Genomic DNA, 22,378 nt, shown 5'->3' with positions numbered 1-22,378 from the left:
CCTGGCTTGAGATACTGATTTAATATAAGGAATTGGCTCACGTGATTCTGGAGGCTGAGAAATCCCAAGATCTGCAGTCATAAAGCTGATGATCCAGGAAAGTGATGATGTAGTTTCAGTTCAAATCCAACCTGAGAACCAGGAAAGCCGATAGTGTAAATCCTAATCCAAACACTGGCAGGCTAAAACCCAAGTGCCAATGTTTTAAAGTCTCAAGGCAGGAAAAGACAATGTATAAGCTCACGGCGGTCAGGCAGGCTTCTCTCCTACTCAGCATTTTTGTTCTCTTCAGGTCTGCAATCCCTTGGAGGCCCACTCACATTAGGGAGAGGAATCTGCTTTATTCAGTTTACCAAAATCAGCCAGAAATACTCTCATAGACACATCCAGAGTAACGTTTGGTCAAATGTGCCGGCACCCCATAGCCTAGTCAATTGGCACAAGAAATTAACCACTCACTGTATAATATTTATATTTTATATATTATATTATATTTATACAATACAATATAATACAAAATATACTGTATTATATTTATACACTGTATAAATATATTTCTAGGAAGTAAGACATTCTAGGAAGAAAAATAAAACAGGGATAAAAGAAGTGAGTCATGGAAGTTTTAGATGGGGCAGGCAGCTGTCAGAGAGGTTTCAAAAGGTACATTTCCACTCATTATTAGGTTAAATGAACACTAATGTCACTCAGATTAATGTAAATTCCAGACACAGGTGAAATGAGCCCCTTGCTTTCCATCCCCTCTGTGGATGGTTTCTGATGTTATCTCCTATGGCAGTGACCAACTATGTTGCATTCCGTGAGGACAACTTCCATGGAAGTGATAGTGTGATATGCCAGAAAAGGCATACTGGACCAAATATTTAGAAGACCTGTCATGGCTGGGTGCAGTGGCAGTAGCACATTATCACATCTGTAATCCCAGTGCTTTGGGAGGCCAAGTTTGCAGGTTACTTGAGCCCAGGAGTTCAAGACCAGCCAGGGCAACATGGTGAGATCCCATCTCTACAAAAATTAAAACAAACATTAACTGGGCATGTGATGTGTACCTATTGTTCCAGCTACTCAGGAGGCTGACGCGGGATCATTTGAGCCCACGAACGTGAGGTTGTAGTGAGCTAGCATTGTACCACTGTACTCCAGCCTGGGTGACAGAGTGAGACCCTGTCTCTAAAAAGAGAAAAAGAAGAAAAAAATACCTGTCATCCAGTCCTAGCTCTGCCGGTAACTAGTAAGTTGGTCACTTGTCCTCTCTGAACCTCAATTTCATTTTCTTTTTTCTTTTGAGATGGAGTTTCACTCTTTTTTTTTTATTGCATTTTAGGTTTTGGGGTACATCTGCAGAACATGGAAGATAGTTGCATAGGTATACACATGGTAGTGTGCTTTGCTGTCTTCCTCCCCTTCACTCATATTTGGCTTTTCTCCCCAGGCTATCCCTCCCCTGCTCCGCCCCCCGCTGTCCCTCCCCTTTTCCCCCCAATAGACCCCAGTGTGTAGTACTCCCTTCCCTGTGTCCATGTGTCCTCATTTTTCATCACCTGCCTATGAGTGAGAATATACAGTATTTCATTTTCTGTTCTTGTGTCAGTTTGCTGAGAATGATGTTCTCCAGATTCATCCATGTCCCTGCAATGGACACGAACTCATCTTGTTGCCCAGGCTGGAGTGCAATGGTGCGATCTCTGCCTCCTGGGTTCAAGCAATTCTCCTGCCTCAGCCTCCCGAGTAGCTGGGGTTACTGGTGTCTGCCCCCACGCCCAGCTAATTTTTTGTATTTTTAGTAGAGATGGGGTTTAACCATGTTGGCCAGCTGGTCTTAAACTCCTGACCTCAGGTGATCTGCACACCTCAGCCTCCCAAAGTGCTGGGATTATTAGAGCTGTGAGCCCCCATGCCCTGCTCTCAATTTCATTTTCTGAAAAATGGGGACAACATGGCTTCTCATAGGAATGTTGTGAAAGTCAGAATTTGCCAATGTATTGAAAAACCTTTCAGAACGATTGAGCTTTTGGCAAATGTAAAATGATGTTGACTCTTTTTATAAAAATATCTTTAGTAGTCTGGCTGGAGCCAATCTCTACATGGTAACAGTGAGCTTCCAAGTGATCTACTGTACCTAATTCTTAGGGATTTTCTTTTGCACTTGGTTTGGAAACTTGAATATAACCTCACAGGAGGCTTAAGTGAAAAATTGTTCTGTGGCCATAGTATTCCTTCAAATGTCTTCTTTAATGAATGGCTGAGACTGATATTTTGCTAGTGGCATAGAACAAAATAATTCAAAGCCCCTAAATGAATCCTAGACCACTTGCAGTGAAATCATTGTGAGGTTTTCTGACTGAGGTTAAGACAGGCTGAATAAAAATATTACACACTCTCCTTTCATTCAGCTTAGCCTCAAGCATTAGGAAAATATCAAGAAAGACAGGCAACTTTGATACAATCTCCCTGATTCCTAAATAACTGTAATCCACTTTCCCAATTCAGTAGTATGGCAGAGCAGGAGGAGAGAACACATTAAATTGAGCCATCATGGCTCATTTCTCTGGTATCCTGGTGGCAGTATGGACTATGTGAACAGAGGAATTATTTTTTAACAACACAATTCAATTTAGTTTACATACACAGACATACTATAAGTCAAGAGATGAGCCAGAAAAAGCAGCTAAAAGGACAAGTTACAAAAGCCCTCCCCAGTCAAGGAGTTCACAGTCTAGTCAGGGAGATAGAAATGGAAGCCAATCATAATACTCCAGTGTGGTGGGCACAACAAGCAATGTACAAATCCAGAGTCAGTAAAGAGGGGCAGGTAATGACTCCCATCTGAGGACAGTGGGAACAGATTCATGGAGTTGGTAAAGTGTAACCTGGATTTTGAAGGATGAATAGGAGTTTACCTGGCAGAAAAAGTTATCTTCTGTCACCACCCTCTTTTCTGTCTTCACCAACTATGTTGATAAATATGTTTATCTAAAAATGCATTGTAAACACGTCAGTTTATGAACCGTAATTGGGTCTTTAATTTGAATGCCATTAGAACAAAAACAATAATACGTTTTAAAAGAAAGATTTTTCATTTGGTAATTTCATACTATTGCCATTACAGTAACATTACCACTTGCCCCCACATATGGTTACTCTTTGTATGATTTTGTTTACTTTTATAAAGCACTTTTTTGCATCTGAACCTATGTTGCTTAATTATAGTCTAGTTCCTCTCACTAAGAATTTAATCACTGAGTGGTATAAGAGTTAAAATAAAAGAATTTAAGTTGCCAGAAGTTGGGAGCTTTGCTGTGTTCTGGTTGCTCAGAATAGTGCTTGCTATATAATAAACACTAAATAGATTTTCAAAAAATGAATAAATGTCCTCCAAGAAATTAGTTGCAAAACATCAAATGAATAAACATGGGTTTGGAGTTTCTTGTGATGTCAGTAACACAATAACATTGGTGTAAAATTATTGGAAGAAGGATGCTTTTCACATGGGCTGCTCCAATATGAAAGTGCATTTATTTGGGAGGGAAAAACATCCTGGAGAAATAATTGGAGATGTTGCAAACAGCACAGATTGGCTGTGGACACAGTAGGGGCAAACCCTGCAGAGACACTGCTTTATGTTACAAGCTTTTCCCCTTTGCTTTCTAAGTTTATGTAACATAGAGTGCCTTCCTGAAGTCAGCGTATAGTCCTGTGGTTAAAAACATAGGTTATAGAGACACATTACTTGGGTTCACATCCCAGCTTTGCTACTTCTTCGCTGTGTGACACCCTGGGCAAATCACACAGCCCTTGTGTGCCATACTTTTTGATTGCAAATGGGAATGATAATAGTGGTACCTGTTCCAGAGAGTTTTTGTGAGAACTTAATCACTAGATAAGTGTGAAGGACTTAACATTTTTGTTTTTTCTTTTTTGAGATGGAGTCTTGCTCTGTCACTCAGGCTGGAGTGCAATGGTGCAATCTCAGCTCACTGCAACCTCTGCCTCCCAGGTTCAAGCATTCTCCCACCTCAGCATCCTGATAGCTGGGATTACAGGCACCCACCATCATGTCCAGCTTATTTTTGTATTTTTGTAGAGACGGAGTTTCACCATGTTGGCCAGGCCGGTCTTGAAGTCCTGACCTCAGGTGATCTGTCCACCTCGGCCTCCTAAAGTGCTGGGATTACAGGCATGAGCCACCATGCCTAGCCTTAACATTTAATATAATCATGCACGTCACTTTCAAATGCAGAATTTTAAAAAATCATGCAGTTCTTTTAAGTCTTCTCATCACAAAACTCCAGAAAATATAAAAGAGAAAGGGGATCATTTTTCCTGGACTTGTGCGATTTTTCTTTTTGATTCTATCTGTGACATCAAACTGTTATTATATTTGTAATTCAGGCAATCTATTTAGCGCTTTCTTTAATTAAGTTCAGCTCCTTAGGCATTTTTAAAAACACCACCTGTATTTTCAGAGTTGCATTTTAGATAAGACCCATGTTAAGAGATGAATTAAAATACAGTTCAAGAGGTCATTTCATCTCTCTCTCTGCTTTAATTTTAAATTCAGGCTTACAGACAAAAAAGATTTATTTCATTTGACAAATTAATTTGGAATATTGTCTTGCAATAAAAGTTTATGCACTCATTCCTTTATACTATAGATTTAAACTATGTTTAGCTGCTGGGCTTTACACATTTACCTGGGCTCCCAGGTGTGTCTGGTTTTCTTTTCTACCACTTGATTTTAACCCATTTTAAGGTACTTAATACTTTCTTTCTGATTGGTGTCTCTCTGTTTAAGAATAGTGAAATGGGTAATGTGTTTTCCAGTGGAGAGGAATATTGTCTTCAGTTTTGAATCTGGAATCTGCTTTTTAGTAAGATAATGATTCGAATGCATTTCTTTAAAAAGATTTACTATAACAGCTGGAATTATGGTTAAATATATGATTGTTGAACTTGAACACAGCAGCTTTCAAACTACCCCTTTGTACCAAGAAATATGAACATCTATTTGCCCCTGGCACAGGCAAACCTGTTGATGGAACAAACATTGTATGTACTATATAGAGAATTTGACTTACACTTCATCGTCTTGGGGTTGGACATACTGTGCTTGTACCTGTTAGGATGGAAATAGCCATTAGGTTCATTGTGTTTATATATGTCTTAGAGCTGACAAACAGGGTTTAGGACACAAGAAAAAATATTGTTTTCACAGTTCTCGAGTGAATACGTACTAATCTTCAAGAAAAATCATAGTTTGGAATACAAAACCAGTGATAGATTTTGACTTTTGAAATTGTTGAAAAAAGTGTCTTCCTATGAGTCTTAATTTCAAGTGAAATATGCCAAGTTGTAGTTTGCTTTTAAGGTTTCTGGTGCTTAAATTATGTGACATAAACACTCAGATTATTTTTCTAGATAATGTTTTCTGCATGCCAGGCAGTACTGTTTCTCTCTTCTTTTAATTAGTTACTTAATTAGTAATTTTTAGTGGCATAATAAGCACCCAAACTCCCTCTTGCCCCAAAATCTAAGAACTTCACCATAACCTACACTTAGGCTTTTATTTTCTTTGAGATGTCTTTTGATGACCAACTTAAAAATTTGTAGGCTCATTTTTTAAAATGATCTCTTGATTTATAGTCAATTGGCTTTATATCTTTTCTAGAAGCTATACAGAATTTATATTTCCAAGTCATTTCTGACTTGAATGAGCTAAATAAACAGAACATATCTATTGGAAATTATTTTTTAAACCAGAAACTACCAATTTCATTACCTCTTTTAAATAAGCAGAAAGGGTTCCCTTTCTAAGATCCTTTCTGCATGATTCCCAATTAATTTAGAAGTGAAATAATATCCCCAGTAGTTTTGGAAAAGAAAGAAAACTACTCTCCATTTAAGAGTAAGCTTTTCCCATAAAAACAGAGAAAAATGGGTTCTTGAAGCTTAACCAGACTTCAATTTTCCCTGGTTATATCCAAAAAACAAATTAGTTTTTATCGTGACTTTTTGTGGTAAGCCTTTTTAAAAGTGTGGTATAGTAAGGCTGATGCCCAAATACAAAGTCACCAGCTGATGGCTCTGTATTTGGTGACTAAGAAAGGGAACCTGGTGCCAGAAAATGAAGATATAAACTTTGGATTGAGTTGTACCATTTAGCTTCCATAACGAAGATTGGAATATTTCATTGGAAATTCATTTTTTCCTCATCTGGTAAAATCATGTAGATATCCCATGAATATTTATATCTGGAAGAATATCAATATCCTTTCAGCAAAATGTGGACTGGTAGGTGTAGAGACACATATATGAAACTGCCTATGCCAACCATAGTAGTTCAACTACTTTTTTTTTTTTTCAGGTGAAAGTGTATTAGACTTGTTTATGAGCACTTCTGTATTTTGGCTTTCATTATATATGTTAAAAAAAAAAAACAAAGATTTTTCTGGGCCAGCAAGATGTTAAAAAGAATACAAGAAACCCACCCCCAAACCTGCCCCCAACATGCACTTCTGATCTCTAGCCCTAATATGAAAATTGAGCTAAATTAAGCTATTCTATGGAAGCACAAACTAGAGTATGAAGCAGTGCTGCAGAAGGTACTAAAAGTATTCGTCTGTTCTCACGCTGCTAATAAAGACATACTCAAGACTGAGTAATTTAAAAAGGAAAGAGGTAATGGACTCACAGTTCCACATGGCTGGGGAGGCTCACAATCATGGCAAAAGACAAAGGAGAAGCACAGGCATGTCTTACATGGCAGCAGGCAAGAGTGAGTGTGCACAGGGGAGCTCCCCTTTATAACACCATCAGATCTTGTGAGACTTACTCACTATTATGAAAACAGCATGGGAAAGACCTGCCCCCATTATTTAATCACCTCCAACCAGGTCCCTCCCATGACACATGGGAATTATGGGAGCTACAATTTGAGATGAGATTTGAGTGAGGACATAGACAAACCATATCGACATTGTTAAGGATTTGTGAAACACTTAGAGAATATTCCTGTATCTTGGGTTTGTGTGAATAGAAATGGCGAGTTGCCCCTAAAGAAGCACAGACCTACCCTAGATCAGGCAGCCTCCTCTGTTGTTATAGAGACTTAGCCATCTGCCCTCTGCATTTCCCCAGCATTGCTGCAGGTGGGGCCTTCTTTGATGGTAAAACATAGGTACCATGGCCACTGGGCATCCTCTTCTGAATCTTTTTCCTCAGTCCTAATTGAGCCATTAAAAAATCAATTATTTACATGATCTTTGGAACAAAGTGTACTGTCACATACACATAATATGCAAAAAAAATTTGACTTTGGGGAAACTATTTGGACTTTTTCCAATTATCTTGTTCCAAAAGCCCTTCCTGCTTTAGAAAAAGTCTCTCGACCTTTCTTTGATTAAATACGTAGCTGTAACTTTTCCTTGAATTCAGAGAGTCTGTATTTCTCCTTTCCTATCACTTCCTCTAGCATAAATTTATCAGGATAGGAGACTTGCTTTTTGCCTCCTGGCCATCTTCCCATCTTGGCTGACAGGCACACACTGGTGTTGCTAAGACTTTTCCTGGAAAGAATCTACAGGCGAAAGCCCAGAGCTGGATGCTTTTGTACAGACATTGCTTTCTAAAATACACAGAAGGCTGAGTTGCCAGGATGGCGTGAAACTGCCCAGTATTTTCCTATTTCCAGAGCACTAGCTCTACTGCCAACCATTACCACAGGTTTTTTTTCCTAGTAAAATACATTTAAGGGAAGAGTTGTGAAAAGGTGGCTGCTCTAACGGGAACTCTTTTGTATTCTTAGCACTAAGTTGTCTAAAAGACATAGGTTGGACTCACTCTTTCTGAATTTCAACAGTAACACTTGCGCTTTTCTGGTGTGTGCTTTGTAGAAGTGAAATTTGTCTGTCAAACTCCTGCGATTGCTGACATTGTAATCCTGGTCGATGGTTCATGGAGTATTGGAAGATTCAACTTCAGACTGGTTCGGCTTTTCTTGGAAAACCTGGTTACAGCATTTGATGTGGGCTCAGAGAAGACACGAATTGGTATAATTTCTATTATTAGCAGTGGCAGTCAGTTGTCAGTAAAAAACTGCTGGAAAATGCTTAAGAAATTTAAAAAACTCCTTATCAAAGTGACTTTCAGAATTGCAGGATACTCATGGTCCCAAAAGCAGATGTTTGGATCAATAAATATTTATTCCTTCTAATTTTTGCAATGACACTGTCATTCAATTATTGAACATATTTTAATTTTCTGAAAAGTCAAGATCTTGGTTAATAATAATAATCATCATAAAACTTTAAAGTTACAGCTGGTTTAAGAATTTATTGCATAGCAGTTTTCTTTTAATTTAAAAGAAATAGCTAAAACTAGAAAATATTGAATTAAGAAAATTGGCAATCATTTTATAGTACAAGATAATCTTTGCCAAATTATTTCTAGCCCAGATAAGAAGCAAAAAAGTTGTAAATCTTTGAGCAATATTACACATAATAAAAATAATAAATCTTTATTAAAAAAAGTTTCCTAGTTTAACTTTTAAATAGCCATCAAGAAAAATCACTCCTTTGAGAATAAACAACGAATAAATCTAGACCTTTTATCTACAAACATAATCAGGTTTTTTTGTTTTAAATGCCAAGTACCTAGTTGGGTGCTCATTTATAAATGACTAGAAAAGATGTACAATCCCTCAACCACCATGTATGTCTAACTTGATTCCTTTAATTGATCTTAGTCAGCAAGTCTTTTTGAAAATATATAGCCAACCCCCAAGCAAAAAATGTTGCAAAGATGAGGCCTTTCATCATTCTAGTTTCTTGAGTAGCCCACTAGATTTTTGAGTAACCCATTATTCCTGGTGAGTGTCCTACTCTTTTTTTCCAGGTCTTGCACAGTATAGTGGTGATCCCAGAATAGAATGGCACTTGAATGCATTTAGCACAAAAGATGAGGTGATTGAAGCGGTCCGAAACCTCCCATATAAAGGAGGAAATACATTAACAGGTATGTTTTGTTTAATCCATGTTACAACAATGTATCTTATTGAAGAATAATTGTATTACCTCATTTTTCCATTTTGTAAGAGTTATGTTTTAATAAAACCAGCACTTAGGATTCTTTGATGTCTGTTTTCCCAAACTCAGCATTGAGTAAAAAGCTATGTATCTCATTCCTTTTACCCTGTGACTACAATGTCCCAGGAAGGGCTTGGTGGGGCTAGCAGAAAATGAAGCAAACCCTGAGACCAACAGAGTGGAGTAGCTGTCTAACCTTTGCCAGCTAATCTCTTCACCACTTTTCTCCTCCTGCCATCCTCCACCCTGTATTTAAATAAAAACAAATATCAAATATCTTCTTATTTTCAAAGAAGATGGGTTTTTTTTGCCCTTATTCTGCAATCATCAGTTATTATGAAAATAGCATGGAATAATTTTTTGAAAAGTCAGAATCCTCTCCATTAATAATAATATGGATATTTGGCTGACCAGTATTTTTGATGAATGATAAATATAAGAATATTTACATTATATTCATGTATGGCACAATCACAAGGGGTTTGTACAGATTTTAACCTTGGGACATGATGCAGGCTGAGCATCCCAAATCTGAAAATCCAAAATGTTTGAGTGCCAACATGATGCTAAAAAGAAATGCTAATCGAAGCATTTCAGGTTTTGAATTTTTAGATTTGGGATGCTCAACCAGAAAATATAATGCAAATATTCCAAAATCCAAAAATACCTGAAATCCAAAATAATTCTGGTCTCAAGGATTTTGAATAGTGGATATTCAACCTGTATTGCCTACCACAGGCACGTATTATAGATGCTCAGATAAAGCAATGTAGATGCTATTATTGAATTTAGGTAAACCAGTAGAATCCTAATCATTGCTTTGCCAAATTGAGACAAAATCTGATGGAATTTTTGTTAATGTAGCAAACAATTTATTAAACACAAATCCTGTAACAATATTATACCATTCCTCATTTTTTTCTGGGTGGAAAGTGTCATACTGAAAAGGTAGGAGTACAATTAAGGACTTTAGATTTTTCCCTTCTACTCCTAAAAAAACAAAGGAGGGATTTTTTGGTTCTTTAGAATATCACAAACAAGATCGAAAACCTAATGATAACACACTATTGTGTGAGTATTCTTGCTTCATCCTAAATGATAAAGGTTCAGATCTGCTTGCACACATCGCAAGATCTATTATCATCAATTGGCCATGGATTCAGTGTTCTTTATAAATGCTAGTTTCTGAAAGAATGCAGTATTTAATTATTTTCATTACCTTGATTCCGGTGGATTTTAGTTTCTCATTGAATCTGTGAAGGACAAGGTTATTTTAAAAATGAAGATTCACATGTAATAAAAACTCCTGTGACTCAATAAGTTACCCATCTTGTGGTTATCTTTTGGAGAATTAAGAGACTTTTTATTAGAGATGGTTGGTGTTTATTTTTCCTTGTTTTCTCGAAGGTCTTGCTTTGAACTACATTTTTGAAAATAGCTTCAAACCAGAAGCAGGATCCAGGACTGGAGTATCCAAAATTGGCATTTTAATCACAGATGGAAAATCCCAAGATGACATTATTCCACCATCTAGAAACCTTCGTGAGTCTGGTGTAGAACTATTTGCCATAGGTATGTATTCTTTATAGTCTTGTTTTAACTAAGGGCATGGACCCGCAACCATTTAAAACAATATGTGATGTGAAATGCACTCCAGTGAAAGCCAGGAGACCTGAGCACTTTTGAGTTTTGGCCCTTGTCATAACCAGCCCTGTTATCTGAGCCCAGCTTCCTTACATTTAAAATGGGAATGATGCTAGCTGTCACGTATCCCATGGTATGAGGATTTCTAAGTGAGGTGTCATATATAAAATGTGTCAAAAAGCATGAAGTGGCATGCAAAGGTCAGGTACATGTTTGTTACTGTTTAGTAAGTCAGGACTTTCTCTTAAAGGTCACTTTATAGCTATCTTTCCTGGTAGTACAGGAAGAATCCAATTTATTATTTTCAAGGAATTCGAATCCTGCAGCTACTTAGAGAAGATACAAAGTTCAAGATTTGCAGTAGTTCTTATCTGAAACTAACTCTTTATAAGGTATCCTTCTTGTGTAGAAAAACATATACATATCACACATCCAGAATAACTACAAAATATTTAGATGATGTAACTTTGCTGTTGATTAAAATGTTAACATTTTCTTTGGCAATGAGAAGGTCTTCTATTTGGTAGAGAACAACAAACTTTCTCAGTGGAGAAAATGCCTGATTCCCAAGCAACACTGAAATACAAAACAAAATATAACAGCAAATTCCTTAGCAGGGTTCTGAAGACATTTGAAATTGGTTATCATGAATGGTCCCTTTTATTATGTTTTACATATTTAATTATTTTATTTGTGATCAATCTTTAGCCCAAATCAATGCATTTATCTTTCTGCATTTATCAAGAATATGGTGCATTTTTCTTTTGTGAACTTTCCATGAGATACTTCTATCAAAACAGAGTACTCTCTACCCTGGTGTTACATACCCAGTTATAGTGGGTGTTGGTATAAAAATACATATTTTAGAGTATTATTCTACTCCTATGAAATGGAACTATCCAGGGAGAAGGGGCCTTGGAATATGTGTTTTAAAACCATACCCAGATCTGTACCTTAAAATCATTCTCCAGGGTTGAGAACTACTGGTAAGCCCACGGGAATATCTCCTCTGTGTGTATTGGTAAGTTTCTATCCCTTAGAGAAACATCCTAAAAAGTTCTCCTATTTATATATATTTTTTTCATCAGAGGACGTTTTGGATTATTTTTTCAGAACTTGTTTCCTGCTAGTATGTAGCCAAGTACAGCATCAGAACAGCTGCAGGAGCTGTGGAAACTATGGTGTTCTCTCCTGTTTCTTTTGTAGGGATGCTACAGCATCTCGAAGCAGTGAGTTCCCAGAGGTTCCTTGAATCTTCTTCCCTTTTTCATTCTAATCCCCTATCCCAGTGCTTGACCTTAAAAAGCATCCAGTAAATGGCTATTTAATAATTTAGTTCTCTAAAGAGTTTCTAAGATAGCATTATTACCCTTAGTACTAAAAATAAAAATGTTTATGAAAGATACATATAAGAGAAATATGTTGTTATTCAAGTAAGTGAAGTATATTATCCTATAGTAATACAGCCATTACTGCTATGTTTTTCCTTTACAGAAGAAAGAACAAAAGAAATCCAGGGAAAAAATAAAAAATGTATTATGTTCAAACTTTGTTTTGATGAATTACAACCTTGTTATTGTATGTGCATGTGTGTGTAGTGTGGGGGAGGTAGGTGTTGTAGCTCAGTGGTGTGCTGGAGTCAGCTCATACCAGGTTGCAAGAGCCAACTGTGCACATCTCTTCCCAAGTCTGAATCCTGTGACCTCATATTGGTAGTTTGGAATAAGCTATGGTGGGGTATTTATTCTACAGAAATTGGCAAACACTACAAATCAGGGCAGAAAGCTGACTGTTAAATATTTACCACATTTACTAGCACACCCCAGGAATTTAAATGGTCAATAAATGAGCTTATGTGGTAACTTCACTTCTAAAGATGAATGTGAAGTTGGTCTTAGGAGTTGAGTTAAATTTGCTTGGCAGGAACATTTCTTACCCTGAAATTTAACAGGACATCTTTTAGAGTTATCAATGGAAAAAAAAAATCTTCAGACTCCGTCTTAAATTTGCTACTCACGATATGGCTTAGAGAATGCTTAATTCAAGAAGTATTTGCTTACATACTGTGTGTCAGGCATTGTGGAGGTTGTTGGGGTGTAAAGATGAACAAGGCAAAATCCTTACAAAACAAACGTCTCCAAAGTCATGATGACCACTTCCTCTCTTTTCTGTGCAATTGCAACAGTCAAACTATTTTATTTGGAAAGGTGAGGGAGAGGCAAATTTGGGTCTAATTTTCCCAGAATATTCCTTTATAAGTCTAAACTTGTTGGTTTCAACTGAATATCACAGAAAAACATTGTTGGCACAAAAACCACTGCATCAGCATGCACTCAATGTTATATTAATTCAGATGTACATTTTAGAAGCAATTGTTTAAGTCCTTCAGGCAAGACCCATCGGAGAGATTTATTTTCCTATCCTTTTGTCCAATAAAGGAAATCTCTGCAAAAGACTTAAACTAATGGAGGATTAATTTATGTGCTTATTCTTCACTTTCTGCTCTTGTTAATGATGAGTAGGTGAGTTTTTAAACAAAACTTTAAGTAAATTCATCCAGATGGGATTTAGACTTCTCTGAAAATTATCTGGAAATCAGTAGTATTTATTATCCTGCAACCTCCTAAAGCAAATAGTTCAGAGACAACTAACGCTTTGTTGCTCAGTACTTTGGGGTTGAAAGATAAATTAATTGGCAGAGCCAGTCTTCTAAGAAGTAATTCATGTTGCCCCAGGTAATTTCTCTTCCTTGCTTCTATGGTACCTCCTTTTAATACCCTCTGATGATTGAAACGATGAGGATTATAAAGAAATTCTCCTTGTTTGATGAAGCTTGGGGAAGGGAAATCTACTATCACATCCCTAAAACTTCACCTCATACCTCTCCTTTTCTATCTCCAACATTGTTGGTAAATGTTTACTCATTTTAATGCGCAGTCTTCTGAGAGGCAGTAGATATAGGGGAACAATAGTTCCAAACTCACAGGTTTGGTTGTGAGGATTAAAGGTGTTATTATATGGAAACCACTTACTATGGTGCTTGGGGGCACAGTGAGCACACTCTTTTTTAAAGGTTCATGTTTACTACTTTCTGTCCTACTCTAGTCACCGCTGTATTGCAGATACCCAGCTTTGTGTTTGACCTATAGTCATGGAATTCAGTAGATACTGTGGAAGGACCAGAAATTTTCTATTTGCATTAGTAAAATTACAGTGGTTACTAGAAAGCCAATTGTATTTGAGTGGGTTAAAAATTAGTTTTCCCTAGATTTCTCTTTGGCATAATGCTATATAATAATTATAATTTCAAATGTGTGTGTGTGTGTATATACACACACACATAATATATATATATAATATTTAAATTATATTGAAATACAATTTGATTGAAAATTTTATATATTTAAAAATATAAAATCATAATTATAGCATATTATAATTATATGTTAATATATAATATTTATATAAAATTTTCTTTAAAATGCACACACATGAAAAACTGATGTGATGAAAAATATAGCTAAGTCTTATGTCTATTATATAACACAAAACAATAGTTCTGATATTAACAAATTATTCATATAGAGTGAAAATAAGCAAAAAAAAGGGAATAGTGAGCATATGTACCACTGACAAGATGAAAGCGATTATGTGCTTATCTCCTGATGAATGACACTTGGGACCCGCCCAACATCTGAAAGGCTGCTTCAGTCACCCTCCCCACTTCTGGTGGACTTGCAGTCTTAAATTTGGTTAAAAGCATCTGCCACTTTCAAGAGAAACATTTCATGTCAGATTGCTTTTTACAAAAAAGTCAGTTGTAGAATCATTTTAAAATTAGATATAAATTTTACTCAATACATCTTAATAGGGAGATGACTTCATAAAACTAACTTCTGTTTTGCATGAATACTGCAGAAGTAATAGTTATTAAAACAGCATACACACACACACACACACACACGCACACACAAGTAGCAGATGATGCTTTGACTGCAGTGAAGATTGACCGGGTCAGTCCAATCCTAATGCAGTCACTCTTTCCAAGGGGTCATAAAGGTCACCATCCTCCTGTTGTCTTTTGTGTAAGGGGTGAAAAACGCGGATGTGAATGAACTGCAGGAGATCGCCTCTGAACCAGACAGCACTCATGTGTACAATGTTGCCGAATTCGACCTGATGCACACAGTTGTGGAGAGTCTGACGAGGACCGTCTGCTCTAGAGTGGAAGAACAGGACAGAGAAATTAAAGGTAAAACGAGTGACAGAGAGCAGTCCTGTGGATGTCAGTATTACCGTGCACAAGTCTATCGTCAGTTGGGAAACTTCTTTTCATTTTTCATGTTGGCTTTCTGAAGACCCCTTATTCTCCTATGACCTGAGTCGTCAGAGTAGAAAAGGGAGCATATTAGCAGGCTTTGTGGGGGTGAAGGAGGGACTCTTTAACCACAAGATGATTTTCTCCGTAATGTTACATTTAGATACTTTTAAAAAAATTAAACTTTTAATTTTAAGATAATTATACATTCAAATACAGTTTGTAGGAAATAATACATAAAAAGGTTGTGCGCTTTTTACTAGTTTCCCCCAATGGTAAAAACTTATAAAACTATATTACATTATCACAAGCAGGATACTTGTCACTGATGCGGGCAAGATACAGCACATTTCCATCACAGGGATCACTCCTGTTCCCTTTTATAGTCACCCTCACTTATATCTCTCTCCCACTCTCTATTCCTTGAAAACCACCACTCCATCTCGAATCTTTTTCATTTCAAAAATATCATGTGAATGGAATTATGTGGTATGTAACCTTCGGGGACTGGCTTTTTCATGCGGGAGAATTCCCTGGAAATCCATCCAAATTGTTGCAGGTGTCAACAGCTCTTTCTTTTTAATTGAGTGTCAGATTCCATGGTATGGATGTGCCACAGTTTGTTTAACCATTCACACATTGAAGGGCACCTGGGTTGCTTTCAGCCTTTGGCGGTGATGAATCAAGCTGCTGTGAATGTTCATGTAGAAGTTCTTGTGCAAACATAAGTTTTCATTTCTCTGGGATAATGCCCAGTAGTACAATGGCTGGATCACATCCCAGTTGCATGTTTACTTTAGTTTTCATTAAGAGTGGCTTCCTTGCTCCTGGACAAGTGGTGAAAGTCCTGGCTCACTGCTGGGTCTCCTCTGACGCCATCAGAGAGTGATGGGGGAGAGGCGCCTCATTAATTCCAGGTGGAGTTGGGGGTCCAGGCAGGCGCTTCATGGAGTCTCCCTTGATATCTTAGATAGGATTGTAGGGGAAAAGATTCATTACCACCTGTTGGGGATGAATATCTCTTCTCTACTTGACCTCTCACACCATCCTGGCTGGCATGAGGGGGTTGGGGTGGATGTTAGGGCACCCTGTTACAGCCAAGAAAGGATGGAAATTTTGGCTTCCCACTAGGCCTTTGCTGGCATGGGTGAAGGTGTGGCCATGTTTTTTTTCCGTGTTGTTTGTCTGCAGTAGAACAGTTATTGCCAAAAATGTTTTTAAAGTTTCAATCTTGGTACGCTGGCCATTTCCTTGTCCTTTGCTAGAGGGGGCAGATTTTGTGAGTGATTTTTAGTCTGTATCTGTTGGTGTTTCTAGGTTGCCAGACACTTTAGCTCCATGTCTGGGATATATTAGTAAAAAGAAGAGGAACTCTCCACTGGGAGCTACTGAGTCCTGTAGTTCTGCACTCATTGACCTTCTTCTCTTCCCTTTTCAGTGTCTTCTTATGCTTGTCTTTTATATAATTTCCAGAGTTATACTCAGCAAAAGGAATAGAGTAAAGCACAGCTCTTCTCTTTCTGGGAGCAAATTCATCATGGATTTTTAGCCCTTGCCCCTCACAATATCATTGGTCTGTAAGTTACACTTGGCTTATAGAAATGTAATCTGAGAAGAGAGTAGTATCCAAGTCTTCTTTTAAGGGTCTGGTTTTATTGGCTGCCTCTGTTGGAACCAGTGTGAAATGGTTCTTTCTGGCCACATGTCCTTCTCTCTGTCATTATTCTCCCTTCCCCAGGCTAGATCTCTTGGGGCTGGGCTGGGCATCCAAGCAGTAAGATCCTGAATACATTTCTCTGAGCTTCAAAGTGAGGCTACTTCAGAGCTCAGCTTTTCCAAAATACTCTACATGTGGTTGATGATCAGCATGTAGTGAAGTTCCTGACCATAGTTAGTGTTCAAAACAGTATTTTAAAAATTGAGATTATTAAAGTCCCTTTGAGCAAGTGCCCTTAAAGGGTGAGAAATTCTAAAGTTTAACCTCTTTATTATTATTTACATATTGTGTTCCCCCCCACTTAGATTTTGCAGGTCCTGAATTTTTATAGAATCATTTGCTTTAACATGTGTAACCCATGTACACACACTGCTTACATAGTGCTCATAGTAGGCATTTAGCATACGTTAGTTTCTTTTTCTTTTTTTTAAAGTTTTAGGTATTAGTCACTTGTTGAATTAAAATTTTTAGTACAGAGGCTGTCTTCTCTGATGCTTTAAAATACAGACTCTTGTGTCAAGCCCAGATATCAATGTTAACTCTGATACTGTGAGACCCTGCTCAGGTTAGCTAACTTCACTGTGCCTTGGTTTTCACACATACAAAGAGTGAACAGTAATAGGAACTTGGGAGAAGTAAATGAGATGAAACTTCTAAAGACTCTGAAGGATACCTTCCAATACACACGTTTAGCTAATATTTGTTTCTATCATTCACAACAATGACCTCAATTTAAGAAAGTTCTCTGGAGTCAAGAACTGTCTTATTTAAGTTTGGTCTCCTCAGAACTTAGCATGGTACCTGGCACCTAATAGACATTTAAATGCTTGAATGAACAAATGAATAACTGAATCAACTTATCTAAAGAGAAATATCTTAGAGGCAGCATAAAATCAATGTTTATTTCTGTCTAATGGGATGTCTTAGATTCATAAGAAATAACTTTGGGTAAGAGGTTTATTTGATGTCTTTCTTTAATTTAGCCTCAGCCCATGCCATCATTGGGCCGCCTACAGAGTTGATTACTTCTGAAGTCACTGCCAGAAGCTTTATGGTTAACTGGACTCACGCCCCAGGAAATGTGGAAAAATACAGAGTTGTGTATTATCCTACCAGGGGTGGAAAACCAGATGAGGTAATAAGAAGAGAGCATTTTTAAGCCATTCTTTTCATTCTCTCAGGTCTTCTACAGTAGTGAGAACAGGCAGAAATAGAAATATAAGATTATTCTGTCACAGACATTTTAAATAAATTGACTGAAATACATTTCCACTTGTTCATATTGTTCTCGCACATCTCTGAGTTGTAGCAATTACATCTTCTCTCGTGTCTCCAAATAACACTCAGAACTGGTCAGGTATGAATTTCTAATGCAACTTATTTTTCTTTTTAAAGTTAATAAGTTCTGAGTTAAAGATATCAGTAGCTAATTATCTGGCCATACCCTTTTTGCTATTTGTACATTCTTGCTACTTGAAAGTGGTCTGAGCTTTCTGTCTTAGTGAAGTCTGTACATTCCAAATTATGTGGTCATATAATGCACTAGTCCTCCAAGGCTTGGAGTTTCCTGGACATTTGTAGGGATTAGTGCAATGGAAAAGCCATAATAAGGCAGCTGTGGCCAGCATTTTTTACGGCTTCGCCAACACAGGTGAGAACACCTCTTGCCAGATGGTTAGATCCTTCTCATTTCCTACCTTTGATACCGCAATTCACAGGGAATGTGTTAAAACATGATGAAATTCCCCTTTCTTTTTGTTATTCTAACCTCTGATTGACCTCAGTATATTTCACAATGTTCTGTATTATGGTAGGAGTTGTGATATTTTTTAAGTGTTTGAGAAGTAGCTTGTGGAGTCTTAAATCATTTGGACCAAAAAAAAAAAAAAAATCTGAGCGCTTCCAATGATTCTTTTATTTTTCATGACTAATAAATCTTTTAAGTGCTTCCCAGTGCTTTATGGAAAAATATCATGTTTACTGTTATTAAGTGGATGTGAATAGGATAATAATTAGCCTGGCATTGACACAATTATTTCTATTCAATATGAATTAATAAGGGACTTCTGGACAGATTCCATAAAAGGTACATCACTTCATCTAGGAATTCGGAGAGTTGACTGCTACAGTGGAAAGGAGGATGTGACACAAGCAAGAAAATATTCAAAGAAATGTCCTTGCTGGAGAGATTTTCACTTTTTGATTTCAATTCTGTGTGTAAGATATTTCATACTCTCATTACTCAAACTGTCCTTTAAACAGGTGGTGGTAGATGGAAGTGTATCTTCCACGGTGTTGAAAAGCTTGATGTCTTTAACTGAATATCAGATAGCAGTCTTTGCAATATATGCCCACACTGCTAGTGAAGGCCTACGGGGAACTGAAACTACACGTACGTATTTAATTCTACCCCACTTCTAACTTTGTGGAGTGCTGCGTAGGGAGCCTTTCTTAATGATATTCTGCTCAGGTTGTGTCGATAGCCATTGTGAATCACATTCGTAGAAGACATTTGTCGTGCTATAGGTGGTACAGGTCCATGCTAGGGCTGTAGTCTTGCAGATGCTACATCTTGAAAAGGATGTTATAAATCTCTGATAGGCTTAAAAGCAATCTTGGTGGTGAGGAGTACAAAAAATTCATTCATTTATTAAATAAGCATTTAGTAAATGCCTATTATGAACCAAGAACTGTGCTGAAATTTGTGAGTAGAAGTAGAGAAGAAACTCCACAGCTCTCCTGCCCAGTAGAATGGCAAGGAAATTATGTTAGCACTGTCTTTATGGTTCATATCACTGTAGGCGAAACAAGTTTCTGAATACTAATAATTCCCTCCCTGGGGAGGATCATAATAACAAACATGTCAACATACACACATAACATACATGCATGTGCGTGCACACAGAATCATGAGAACAGATAATATTTTTAAAAAATATCAAACATATTGTAATCATTTCTAACTTTACCTGAGTTCCTATTACATGTGAGGCACTATGCAAAATTCCTCTAAAAAATCTGTCTCTGATAGAAAATAACAGTCTTCTATCAGATTGAGTTAACTTGGTAAATAGTTGTAAGTCAAAAATAAATGATTCTGACTCATTAGATTATGATAGACCATATTTACCAAATGCTCTCTATTTATATCAATATTGTATTAGCATACATAATATACTACTAGAGATATAAGTCTATCAAGACTAATCACAATGCATTAGGCACTGTGATTATCACTCTTTATACTTTGTTGTATTTATCCCTAGCAACAATCTGTCAGATGAGTGTTAATGCCCTTTGCAGAAATATTTTCGTGACAATCCTTATTCGCAAGGATGTTTCAGTGAGCCTGGGCAACATGGTGAAATTCAGTCTCTATTAAGAATGCAAAAATTAGCTGGGCATGGTGGCATGCAGCTGTGGTCCCAGCTACTTGTGAGGCTGAGGTGGGAGGATTGCTTGAGCCCAGGAGGTAGAGGTTGCAGCCAAGATTGCACCACTGAGCTCCAGCCTGGATGAGAGAAAAAGAACAGATCTCAAAATGGATGGATGGATGAATGAATGAATGAATGAACAAAGATGTTTTAGTGTAGTAGGGGATGGGGATGCAAACCAAAGACATGCAAACAGATTAGTGCAATGAAGGGCTGTAAGCAGTCCCATAGATGTGTGTACAAGGAGCTGCAAATGTCAGTAAAGTCCTAAACTTGACATTGTTAGAAGAGTAGGTAGGGCCACATTATGGAGGATCTAGAATCATATTCGAAAACAACATTTCCTGTTTTTTCATCAGCATTGTTTAACCCAGGAACTTCCAATTTATTCTTAATCCCTTTCTCCCTTCCCCTCAAATATGGCCAATCTTATTTCTTGATAATTTCATTTTTCTCAAAGACACATATATAAGTGGCTGAACAATTTTAAAAACATCTCTTGCAGTTGCTTTACCCATGGCTTCCGACCTTCTACTGTATGATGTGACTGAGAATAGCATGCGAGTCAAATGGGATGCAGTGCCTGGAGCCTCGGGTTACCTGATCCTTTACGCTCCTCTAACAGAGGGTCTGGCTGGGGATGAAAAGGAGGTAACCACCTGCTACCTACTACAGTCCTAGAATCTTTCATTTTCTTAAATAAAATTTTATTGTAAAAATTTAATGTATAAAATTTAGAAAAATCAGATTAGCAAAAAGAAAAAACATCACTTGTAATCCCACCACCAAGAGATAGCCATTGTTAACATTTAGTTAAGTTTTTGTCAATGCATTTTTAATGCAACAAACGGTTTTGTAGCCTACTGTTTTCATTTTATTTATTGTGAATCTCTTTCCATGTTATTAAAGAATATTTTACAAAGTCATTGTATACACCCATAGTATTCTACTATTGGTTTGAACAGGTCATGTTTTTTTTTTTTTTTTTTTTTTTGAGGCAGAGTTTCGCTCTTGTTGCCCAGGCTGGAGTGCAATGGTGCAATCTCGGCTCACCGCAACCTCTGCCTCCTAGGTTTGAGCAGTTCTCCTGCCTCAGCCTCCCGAGTAGCTGGGACTACAGGCATGCACCACCATGCCCAGCTAATTTTTGTATTTTTAGTAGAGACGGGGTTTCACCATGTTGACCAAGATGGTCTCGATCTCTTGACCTCGTGATCCACCTGCCTCAGCCTCCCAAAGTGCTGGGATTATAGGTGTGAGCCACCGCGCCTGGCCTGAACAGGTCATGTTTAATCCATCTTGTCTTATTGGACATTTAGATAGCTTGCTATATAAATAATGCTTTTGTGAATATACCTAACATATGTCTTGCATAATTGTTTGATTATTTCCCTAGGATAAATTCCTAGAAATAGAGTTTGTTTTTCAAGGGGTAGGCAAATTATTAAGGTTTATACTCAGTATTGCCAAATGGCTCTAGAGAAATGTTATATATTTTGCTATATGTGGTGCATAAATGACTGTTTTCTCTGTATACACTGAGTTAAGTTTTTCCTTACTAATTTTAGTGGTAGATAAACATACCTCATCGATGCAAATTTTTAAAATTTATTCCATTTTAAATGATGAAGCTTTGACCTTGAAATGACTTTCAAATATTTTAGTCCTTATTCTTAATGTGTAGGGGACAATAGTGACAATGCAGACATTTAAGGAATGAAAAGGATGTGTATTGACCAGGCAGGTGGGGTTTAATAAGCAAAGCAGTTCAGAAAACTTGATTGTCTAAAATTGTATAAAGCCTGTCTCTGATGACTGAAATCTTTAGGGTTGAAAATATGGTGAGTCTGAGTATCAAGAACAGAGTATTGGTAACAAATGTCTTCTTATTTCCAAGGCTTAGGTGGCTTTTGCCTATTTGAATTTAAAGTTGATCTAAATTATTTTGACAAAAGAGAGATTTACAAATGGTGCTGAGAAGATGCTCAGCCTCTCTATGAAAGAGGAAAAAATTAAAGAAATAGTAGTTTATAATCAGTAAATCAGCAAAAAAAATTTAAAGTCTCATAATACTGTATACTCATAATCACATAGGAAGACAGTCACTCCTGTAACTGCTGGTGGTACAGCTGCTTTGGAGGATATTTTGAAATAGTTCATCCTA

The 22,378-nt window shown here is 37.2% G+C and overlaps 1 protein-coding gene across 10 annotated transcripts in view; it reads left to right on the top strand.

The window, feature by feature from the left end:
• Positions 1–22,378, top strand: part of COL14A1 (collagen type XIV alpha 1 chain) — a 389,701-nt gene that overhangs the window by 190,160 nt on the left and 177,163 nt on the right. For all 10 annotated transcript variants that reach the window (XM_035277299.3, XM_035277297.3, XM_054246787.2 and 7 more), the window contains 7 exons: positions 7,911–8,066; positions 8,911–9,030; positions 10,509–10,673; positions 14,836–14,997; positions 17,764–17,915; positions 19,043–19,172; positions 20,720–20,865. In XM_035277299.3, coding sequence (XP_035133190.3) covers positions 7,911–8,066; positions 8,911–9,030; positions 10,509–10,673; positions 14,836–14,997; positions 17,764–17,915; positions 19,043–19,172; positions 20,720–20,865 — 1,031 coding nt within the window. The remainder of the gene's footprint in view (positions 1–7,910; positions 8,067–8,910; positions 9,031–10,508; positions 10,674–14,835; positions 14,998–17,763; positions 17,916–19,042; positions 19,173–20,719; positions 20,866–22,378) is intronic.

Source organism: Callithrix jacchus, chromosome 16, assembly GCF_049354715.1.
Source record: "Callithrix jacchus isolate 240 chromosome 16, calJac240_pri, whole genome shotgun sequence".
NCBI lineage: Eukaryota > Metazoa > Chordata > Mammalia > Primates > Cebidae > Callithrix > Callithrix jacchus.
The sequence above is the reverse complement of the archived record's forward strand: the minus strand, read 5'-3'. Positions and strand labels throughout refer to the sequence as shown.